The sequence below is a fragment of the Toxoplasma gondii genome, chromosome IX, assembly GCF_000006565.2.
Source record: "Toxoplasma gondii ME49 chromosome IX, whole genome shotgun sequence".
NCBI lineage: Eukaryota > Apicomplexa > Conoidasida > Eucoccidiorida > Sarcocystidae > Toxoplasma > Toxoplasma gondii.
Genome location: NC_031477.1, coordinates 971,847 through 981,616, shown reverse-complemented (window position 1 = coordinate 981,616; position 9,770 = coordinate 971,847). Strand labels below are relative to the sequence as shown.

General features: G+C 50.1%; 2 protein-coding genes across 2 annotated transcripts; one reads left to right on the top strand and one right to left on the bottom strand.

Annotated features, from left to right (window-relative positions):
* The first annotated feature begins 2,412 nt into the window (after positions 1-2,412).
* On the top strand, positions 2,413-5,948 carry TGME49_266760 (isocitrate dehydrogenase). The gene is made up of 7 exons (XM_002368714.2): positions 2,413-2,969; positions 3,316-3,509; positions 3,980-4,145; positions 4,284-4,378; positions 4,478-4,611; positions 4,756-5,004; positions 5,099-5,948. Exons 1-7 carry the CDS (start codon positions 2,543-2,545, stop codon positions 5,616-5,618), a joined length of 1,785 nt encoding a protein of 594 aa, XP_002368755.1. The 5' UTR covers positions 2,413-2,542; the 3' UTR covers positions 5,619-5,948.
* A 254-nt stretch (positions 5,949-6,202) lies between these two features.
* Positions 6,203-8,667, bottom strand: TGME49_266770 (cpw-wpc domain-containing protein). Its single transcript, XM_002368715.2, has 9 exons — positions 8,330-8,667; positions 8,216-8,268; positions 8,113-8,160; positions 8,044-8,058; positions 7,223-7,988; positions 7,059-7,163; positions 6,917-6,997; positions 6,829-6,857; positions 6,203-6,770 (listed from the first exon to the last, which is right to left on the bottom strand). Exons 1-9 carry the CDS (start codon positions 8,637-8,639, stop codon positions 6,663-6,665), a joined length of 1,515 nt encoding a protein of 504 aa, XP_002368756.1. The 5' UTR covers positions 8,640-8,667; the 3' UTR covers positions 6,203-6,662.
* Positions 8,668-9,770: the final 1,103 nt, after the last annotated feature.

Sequence of the window (9,770 nt, the reverse complement as noted above, 5' to 3'; positions counted from 1 at the left end):
CATCGAAGTCAAGGAACCCGTCGGCGGGTGGTGACTGTAAGGCAGTGATGAAGAGGCTCCTGCTAGAGAGCGTGACAGAACTGCATCTGATGGGAATCCTTATAGTGGAGACGTGCCGCGGATTTTCTGCCGACGCATCCCCTTTGGGGAAATGCAACTTGCGTATATGCCGTTGGGGGTCTCAAGCTGACCCGTTTGGCTGGCCAAAACATGCGTGGCACATTTCCTGTGTCAACATCCGGTGACTAGATTCTTGTAGGCAAGCGAAAAGAAACTCCGCATTATGCTTAGCATTCTGAAGCTCCAGAGACAGCAGTGTTTATTCTCTCAGTGGGGCACTCCGCAGTGGATTGTACACTTCACTCGTCGAGGCGAAGAAGACAAAAACCACCTCTTGAGCAAACCCTGAAATGGAATCCGTCTGTGGGGGACGAATGGTAGTACAGGACAGTCGCTTTCCCGTTGCGTGGTCTGAGCGGTCAGAATCTTTCGGGCTTGGTCAATACAGGTAGGGCACGCAGTCTTGGCGAGCATTCGACCTGAACAGCATGAAAAAAGTGACATATCGCTCCAAGCGGTGCACGTTAGTCGCGGTCTTCTGTCCTGTGGTTAATTTTTGCAACGCCGTATATTTAGAGATGCCAGTTTCCTCCCGCATCGCCGTGGTAATGCGGCAATATGTTGCAGGGTGCTATGTGTAATGCCGCCGCAAGCAGGCCATAGAGATTGCGTCCAGAAGTAGGCGCTCCGGTAGGGCCGTAGTCCGAGGCTCATCAACAGCAGCTGTCCTCGCAGTTGTGGGATGTTTGGGTTAGCGCTGTCCAACAAAGACCACGTATCGCCTTTCGCGCACCCAAACCGTGCAGTCAGATGCGTAGCAACATTCGGCAGCTGTGGCAAACGTGGGGGGGTCAAAGACGCAGAAGGCAACATTCTGTACAAGCAAGCACCCTTGGAACACTAGTGCAGACATCGTGTTCTGAAAGCGGGCAGCCGGAAAGCGGTGTCGCAGTAGTAACGTTGGTTTCACGTATCTTTACTGCAGAGACATAGATCATTTCTGCACACTGCATGGGCCGAGCGCCAGAGGGAAATACATTCAGAGCATGATAATTCTTTCACAGCTGTACGGTATGGAGATTCGTTCGTTCTCTTTCTAGATTTATACGCAAGGGGACCCACAAAGTCCACATTAAAGCACGTTGAATCCTTTGACGATGCGCGGATTTTACCATTACCGAAGAAGCGGAGAACACACGCCCGAAATGCTGCAAGTCTGTTTGCGTGTTTTGAGTTTCACTGTTATTGTGGTTTCATGAGAACACTACACTTGCCGGCAATTTCTTCAGTGAGGTGCAACGCTTCGCCCAGCATAATTACACGCGTTTGCGGACACCGTGCGAAGCCACTGCAGTTCTTTGAAAGTGCTCACATGCGGTTCCACCATTTAGTCTCTTTCAGCCACTTAGACATGTCGGCAGGGATCACGAGACACTCAGCAGAAACGGAACGACTTTTATGTTTTCGTCTTTTCTGAGCTTGTTGGGCCAGACACTACGCTGTAAGTTGCGAAGCCGATCTCAATTCCTAGGTCGACGTGAAATCGGAGGTTATTGCATTGTCGAGCTCATTTCAGCCACTGGTTCCTGGGATGCCGTACCTATGAGAACCAAGAGAACTTGTTCGAACCCAAACTCACCTTAGTAGCTATGCTGGTTGAATTTATTGCAAATAACAAGCCAGGCCTCTAAGATCACAAAGACACCAGTAAGGTGACACGCGCGCAACCATAGGAGACTACCGAATTCCGAGCTGCTGGAGACTGTGCCATCCCCATTCCCAGGCAAAAAACCGTCACTTATTTACAGAGCGATAAAGATACTTTGACGGTGTAAACCTCAGTGCAGGACCTTGTAACGTTCAAGGTGTTCTGGGGAATTTTTTGCTAGTGTTGCGCCGCAGCGGTACGCACGATGCAGCACGGTAGTTCGTTGTACTTGTGTGCAAGACTCAACATTCTGGCTCATGGAAGCGTTGAAGATTTTATGGCAATCTTGAAAGCACATGCAATTGCGCATCGTTACCTCGAGCCCTCACAGCAACAGCCATGTCGGAAAGACCATGTCTCCGAGACCTTTGTAAGTGGAGACAGGGTCTAGAACAATGGTGTTCATGTTTGTCGATTATGCAGAGCCTCAGTGTTTTGTGCCACGCAATATGGCCGGCTCGTGGATCATTATGTTAATCTTGTAAACGTGAAACTGGACGTGGTGGCCAGGTAAAATTTGGTAGAAAGTCAGTGAGTCCTGCGAGGACTCTATCACACACTCACCCGGCAACGGTTGATGGCCTACTGGTGTGCTCCTATGGGTTGCACACACAGGACAACACCATTTCACTCTTCCGTGTCTTGCCAGATCGCCTGATTGCTGTGCCTCAAAACAGCGTGTGCTCCTATGATGTACCTAGTGCTCTGGTCGCACATATAGAGGCACTTTTTCATCCGAAAAAAAGTGGGACTGTAATTTGTTTTGCACATACCATGTACCCGCTTCTCTGTGTTTTTTTCGCTTTTTTCTCGCCCGTGCATGCGCGGAGTGCTTCGCAGTTTAGTGGTTCCCGTTGTCGTCCATCTGCTGCAATTCTCGTCCCCGCCGTGTTGCCCCGTGAGCCTACCAATTCTTGCTCAGGATTTTTGCGCCAAAGCTACAAGGACCTCTTGCGGTGCACTGTGTCTCCAGCATCTGCACCGCGGAGTGGAGACGGAACGGGTCATCTACACATACCATGTTCGCGCACACCCTACCCGGGAAACAGCCATTACCTTGCAACTGTCACGCACCCAGAAACCGTCCCTGAAACCCGCATTTTCGTCAGGCGCGGTCTAAGTCTCGTATCACGTGCCAAGAGCTACCTGTCTCCACTTTGTGGAGGCCAGCAAGTCGATGGTTTCGGTCGTCCTCCCCCTGGTGAGCAATCTGGGAGCGCGGCATGTCACTCAGCTAAGGTAGCACTGCGGCGCTTTTGAACTCCTGCGGCGAATGTTTTTGGACGAAAGCGTCCTTGCACTGCGTACCTACCTATCCACGGTCCGCCACACACGTGCGCAGAACACTTTCTTCGAAGCGTTTCTGCAAAGTCTTTCTTGTTCGCCCAGTGAAGGGCAACATGTCAAAAACTCTTGTGTGGCACGCGGTACGGTCCGCAATTCATATCTCTCTCTGCGCAGTTGGCATACCGGCCTCTGTGCTGCATTACTCTCAACTAGCTCTATTGTGGCCGAGTCTGTGTGTGTGTCACGTCACGACTCTGCAGTGACCGCGTCTGGAGTGCAACCATCCTCAGCTTCCTGCAAGACGGTAAAGAAGGAGGAACGTAGCAACGCACTAAGCCAAACTGGAATAATGAACAAAATGTCAGGATTCCAGCGAATCAAGGTGGACCAGCCAGTGGTGGAGATGGACGGCGATGAGATGGCCCGGGTCATCTGGGCAATGATCAAGGAGAAGGTAGGATGGCGAGGAAAGAGAGCTCCCGCATGACGTTCTCACATGTTGTGGAAGGCTTCTATGCACTTTTTTCCCCGTTCCCGCGAACATCTACCGACCAGATTGATGCTCGATCTATCCTCCATACCAGCGATAAGGTGCTCTACTATTCTCGGCAGCCACAAAAGCCTTTTGCGGTTCGTCGTTGCTACAGTCCCTCAGCCTTGAGGCTCGCCTTATACCAGGTCATTCCATTTTGATACTGCAACCTTGCGACTATGCCGCGCAATACGTTTCATGCGGTTTTAAAGCGCAAATTCAAGACAGGGCGGAGAGTAGTCTAAAAGAAGACTTTGAACTGGGACTCGGTTTATCTCCGAACGTTACAGAGACTACTTATTTCCTCGTGAAGCACATTGACCTAGATCCCCTTTGAAACAACACACAGCGAAGAAAAAGTATCTTTATACACTATGGACCTATGCGTTCAGCTGATTCTCCCCTATCTTGATATTCCTTTGATGTACTACGACTTGAGCATTCAACACCGCGATAAGACAGATGATCAGGTCACGATAGATGCTGCCCTGGCCATCAAACGCCATGGGGTTGGTGTTAAATGTGCGACTATCACGCCAGATGAACAGAGAGTGAAGGGTAAGCTCGTAGTTCGATTGAACGAGTAAGATACTATCTTTCACGAGGGCAAATGACTAGCCGCTGAAGTGAACGAGCGCGCGACCGTAGCAAATCGTGTGTTGCTACTCGTGTTAATTGTGATTTGGCCTGCCACAGAGTTCAACCTCAAGAAAATGTGGAAGTCGCCAAATGCAACGATCAGGAACACCCTGGACGGCACCATTTTTCGAGCTCCCATTCTGATGAAAAACGTAGGCTCAAAGTGTAGGGTGCACGTTGCTTCCTTTTATTGAGACAAGCCATTGAACAAAACGTTCATCAGATACGATTAAACCCTTGATGCCTTTCAGGTCCCTCGCCTAGTACCTTCGTGGACGAAACCAATCATCATTGGTCGTCATGCTCACGCTGACCAATACAAAGCGCTCGATTTCACCGTGGACAAACCTGGCCGCTTTGTGATGAGCTTCATCCCTGCTGACAAGTAGGCCGTCATGGTTGTTAGAGAGGATGTTCATCGGCCGTATGGCTTAATGAAAGTGCTCCGCCTCAATAATATTCGGGCCTCGTCGCTGCTGTGATGAGGCCTCTTTGAAAGGGGCTGATGAGGAGCTGTGAGTGTGTGCAGGTCTAACCCTGAGGTGCACGAAGTCTACGAGTTCAAAGGCGGCGGCGTTGCTCTCGGAATGTATAATACCGATGCAAGTATCAAAGGATTTGCACACTCGTGTTTTCAGTACGCGCTGGACCAGAAGATGCCTCTGTACCTCAGTACGAAAAACACGGTTCTCAAAAAATATGATGGAAGGTTCAAGGATATATTTCAAACAATTTATGAGAAGGAGTACAAGCAAAAGTTTGAGGAGGCTGGACTCTGGTAAGGATGCGATATCTCTGTCCGATACCTTCGGGCAAAAAAATCCTTTTTTTGACACTACTTCCTCATTCTACTCTTCTTGTTGCCACCGCAGGTACGAACATCGCCTGATCGATGACATGGTCGCCCAAGCAATCAAAAGCTCTGGCGGCTTTGTTTGGGCGTGCAAGAATTATGACGGAGATGTTCAGTCGGATGTCGTAGCCCAGGGATATGGAAGTCTCGGTTTGATGACAAGTGTGCTTGTCTGTCCAGACGGAAAGACAATCGAAGCAGAGGCAGCCCATGGCACCGTCACGCGGCACTATCGGCAGTACCAAAAGGGAATCAAGACATCAACAAATCCGATAGCCTCTATTTACGCGTGGACACGATCTCTCGGTCATCGGGCAAAACTTGATAACAATCAGAAGCTTAAGGAATTTGTCGAGGCGTTGGAAGATGCCTGTGTAGAGACCGTAGAGGCAGGCTTTATGACGAAGGATCTGGCACTGGCCATAAAAGGCGACAAGCTGACTGACAGGGACTACCTTTGCACAGAAGATTTCATGGACAAACTAGCGCGCGTGGCTGAGCGCAAGCTTTTGGAACGACAGATCATAAGTAAAGCGTAGACTTGTGCCATCAGACGTAGCTTGCTCATCGTCGAACTGCTCCACGGCCACTGGAATGGGGGAGCTTTCTTGGGGCATGTTGTTCATCTGACTCGTTTTATATCCTGATGGTCTCTTCGCAGCTAAGGTTGAACAATTTCCTTTTCTACAAACGATTTATCTCTTCTCAAATAGAATCTCCGTTACGTGGGAAAACGCGGACACACTTTCTGTGGTTTTGTGCAAACAGCAGGCGCCCTGGTTTGTGACTGCGAACGTGTGCCACCAATTGTCTTGGCGCCCGCACAGCACGTGACGTGTTTGTCATGGAAAACCAGTTTTACATAATCATCTGCCTTCGGAAAAATCGTTCAAGTAACTCCGTAGGTTTCTGGTATGTCACAGCTAGTGAACAGCGGTATTAGTTGTGCTTAGGATTCTCGGTAATGCTCAACATTGAGATACCGACAGCCATGTGCGTACAGTTTGATGCATGCTACCACACCACTGGGTGAGCGAACTAAAGAACAATCTGGATATATAAAGTAAAACAGAAGAGGTTTGCGTGGTGCAGTCAAGGATTACCGGCAGGCTAAATCATTTGGCTTCAGTATGGTTTCCGCAGTGCAATTGGGAACGACATCTCCCCTCTCTACTTCCGCTGCTCGCTCGGCACATTGCCACGTGCTTTCTGACGTCACAATGTTGCGCCGACGCAAAGTCAACGCCAACGTATTGTGCGACGCATTATTCGAATAAGGTGCAGCAACATTGTGACAAGCGCTTGAAAACGGAGTGTGTTTGGTGATCGAGGCACATGTAGAGCTTTTTGTGTCGGACACGTGTTGGTGGGAGCTGTTGCTTGACAAGTTTTCCAGTGTCTGCCGAGTAACTCGCAATACAAATGGAAGCACACATCCATGGAATGTCTTGCAAACTTGTGTAGAGTCTGCTTTTTGCTTCAAGCGATGCTAGAATATGCATCAGCTGGGAAAAAATATAAATCAAGCTCCCGGATCTGTGCAAGGATCCATCAGTTTCGGCTAGCTGAACGGTGCCAGTTTGTTACTGTGTGAGGGGAGTCTCCACAGCACCACTTTCGTTGACAGCGCCGTTCGCCTGTGCTGTAGATGACGGCAACGGGGATTTCCGTGTCGACTCCACACGAACAAACTAAATGCATGAGACGGTGAATTGTCTATGGTGTTTGACTAAGGCAGCGGTTGCTTACTGTAATTCCCCGAGTCCATTCGCCGATGCCTGAGTTCAAAAAACACAGTGACTTTCTTGAATCGCAAATTAGGTAACATGTCACCCACAAGGCCAGTCAACGGTGCACAGAGCCATCTTATCGAGCTTCTGGCTGTCGTTCATCTTCCCAAAGTTGAGCACTCGGTCGCCTAAGTTAACACACGTGTGTTTGGGGTTTGTTTGATGCTGGAACTATACGTTTTCCCTTACATTTCCCGATGTAATCTTCAGGAGCCCGGCAAGTGAGTCCGTCTCCTACGTCAAGCCAGCCGATCGGGCACCTTGACGAGAAATCTCGCGGGCACTCCCCACGTTCTGACGTCATGTTGCAGCAAGTGAGGGGATGGACATACTGAAGCAGGAAAGTAGCTAACCGGCAAAAGGGAAATCTACATCGCATCCAACCGCAAACGATGCTTTCTCAGATGCAGACATTGCAGAATTTATGCGACGAGGACAGTTCGCGGATGACTGAAAGTCCGGTGGAGCCTCGCATGTCCCGTCAGTCAAGCGAAACCAGGAAAGAGGACAAGTTGCTTCGTAATCTCTTTGCCGAGCAGTCAACGGCCAGTTGCACTTCCAGGGGGCAAGACACCTCTTTTCAAAAGCTGCCTTTAGATCGCTCCTTCCGACGTATTCACTCGTATCTACTGGCTGCTTGCATGGGCCGTTGTAGAGCGCCGGTGGAGAACACAGATGGTTCGAGGATTGATACCAACCTTCCGGGCACGCGGCGCTATAATCCTTGGCGCAGTTAAGAGGAAGGCAAGGCCAGCGCACTTTGCAAGTAGACTCAAAGTTAGCCTTTTCTTCAGCGGATGAGTCCCCCCGGATTTTGCTGTCGCACGGAGACTTGCCCGAAGCGGCATGGCATCTTCCATCGGCATCCGGCTTCCAGTCCACGGGGCATTGCCTTCTATAGTTCGAGCCCGCGGGGCAACTGTCGGGCAAGCACGGGAAGCTGACCTGGCAAATATCCGACCAGACTGCTTTCTGCTCATCCGTTAGTTTGTGCAGATCCTTTTGTGTTTTCGTGCATGGCCCAGAGTACGAATCCAACGCAACGCAATTCGCCTCGTCAGGGGTGAAGTCATTGGGGCACTGTACAGAGTAGTCTCGAACACACTCGGTTGCCACCACCTGAAGCTCCGTCACAGTGAATGCTCATCGATAAACTGAGGAGGCCTGTACCTACCGGTGCTGTCTCTTCCTGGAATGCATGATCAAAGTGGCCCGCTTGCTCAACAAATGATCAAAGACTTACTGCCAGCTCACTGAAATCTTCTTGTGTCATTGGTGACGGAGGCTTTTTCTGAATGCCGTTGAATTCACTGTGTTCGATCGATTTCGGAGGCAGCATGATTTACCTCGTCTAGGGCTGCAATAATCCGCTTCTGAAACTCCCGGACCTCTTCTCCTCCTACGAACAATGAAGGCTCTACCACGTAACCGGGTCACGGAATAATTGAGCCACGGCACACCTTCCATTTGAGTTAGACTGGATGACGCAAACGCGTGGGCTGCTTTCTCTAAGATATTGGTTAGGAATCCGCTTTTTTCCCGAGCTTTCGTTTCTTTCTCTTCAGGACTGCGCGGTGGCTCTACAACATCTAAATCTTTCTGCAGCTTGCCGGTGGCTTCGTCTGCCGCTGCCTCCAATTCCGCTTCCGCATGAATAACATTCTCTTCCTTCGTGTCTTCAGACGTCTGACAGCTAATGTGCGGCGACTCAGCTTCTATAAGTTCGGAGGTGGTGGAACCAGGCTGCGGCGCAGGGAATCCGAATGACATCGGCTGCGGGGCACGCTCACTTCGCCAATGCACAGCGGTCCCATTTGAGACAATCAGAGAGAAAAGCAAAATACAGAGCCACGCCATTTCGTCGCTTCGCCCACTCATGAGAGTATATTTGCACAAACTGGCAGCAACGTGGTTACAATCAAACTCGCACAGGGTGTAGATACAGCTCAATTTTGTTTGGGCCGTTGGATCGCCGTAACATTCGGTGTTCGTGTTGCCGACATCCGGCAAGCCTGTGGGTGAACTTGTAAGCCCTTGTCTAGTGTCTTGAAGGCCCACCTAGAACTCAGAAAGAAGTCTGCTCTGAGATAATAGAATGATGCATGGAGGAGCTGATGCTGAGTTGCCATGAGCTGTAAGCTTGCTTGTGCTACTACAGCAGATATAGGAGTGGGGCGTAACGGCGAGGGGCATTAATCGTCTTCAGTGTGCAACTGTTTTTTCTGGTTGGCACGCGTGTGTGTGTGTGTGTGAGTCCCGCGCACGTCGAGGCAGGCGCAGTTACCTAGATCAAGCAGCCGTTTCCGCAAAACCGACCAAATACGGATAACATTCGAAGCAGTCGGATGTTCATGGGCAGCGGTGTCCTGTTTTTGTTTGAGCTGAAAGAAATTCTTTGGGTTCCACTACCAGTGACACCACAGAATGAGGTCAGCATTCTACGAAGACACATCCGAATCCTTTGAATGTAACATCGGTGAACCGGTAAAAATGGCACGAAAACGATAACATGTTACGCCGCTGCGCAGTAGTAGCGACATCGGCTGCGCGGCCTACAAACAATGGGGTCTTGCTTTCGTGCTTCAGCCCTACCTTCGCGCGCTGCCCAAATCTATGTCAGTTATCAGAAGGCTCCCTGTCCTCTAATATGCAGAGTAGCATGTCAGGAGTGGCCATGCACTGACGTGTTGCGAGAAAGAAAACACACGTTTTTAAATCGAGTGAACCACCTATGCCCTTCATTTCAGTTTAGTCATTTCCCCGTGACCAGGTGAAGCTGTTTCCACCTCCTGTGAGTAGTGTTTTCCCAACGCTTTCGTTTTCGTCAAGCAAAACATTAGGATTGCTTTCGTAGCAACGAGGTGGCACCCGCGAGTAGATGCCATTCGGCTTCGCTTCTAC

Excerpts from the sequence above, each read along its gene's own strand:
- TGME49_266770 (XM_002368715.2), bottom strand. The coding sequence starts at position 8,639 with ATGTCATTCGGATTCCCTGCGCCGCAGCCTGGTTCCACCACCTCCGAA. Across the intron at positions 6,998-7,058 it reads TGAAGATTACATCGGGAAAT|GCGACCGAGTGCTCAACTTT; the intron begins GTAAGGGAAAAC and ends GTGTTAACTTAG. Across the intron at positions 6,771-6,828 it reads AATGGACTCGGGGAATTACA|TTTGTTCGTGTGGAGTCGAC; the intron begins GTAAGCAACCGC and ends TCATGCATTTAG.
- TGME49_266760 (XM_002368714.2), top strand. The coding sequence starts at position 2,543 with ATGTACCCGCTTCTCTGTGTTTTTTTCGCTTTTTTCTCGCCCGTGCAT. Across the intron at positions 3,510-3,979 it reads GGGCAATGATCAAGGAGAAG|CTGATTCTCCCCTATCTTGA; the intron begins GTAGGATGGCGA and ends CTATGCGTTCAG. Across the intron at positions 4,612-4,755 it reads AGCTTCATCCCTGCTGACAA|GTCTAACCCTGAGGTGCACG; the intron begins GTAGGCCGTCAT and ends GAGTGTGTGCAG.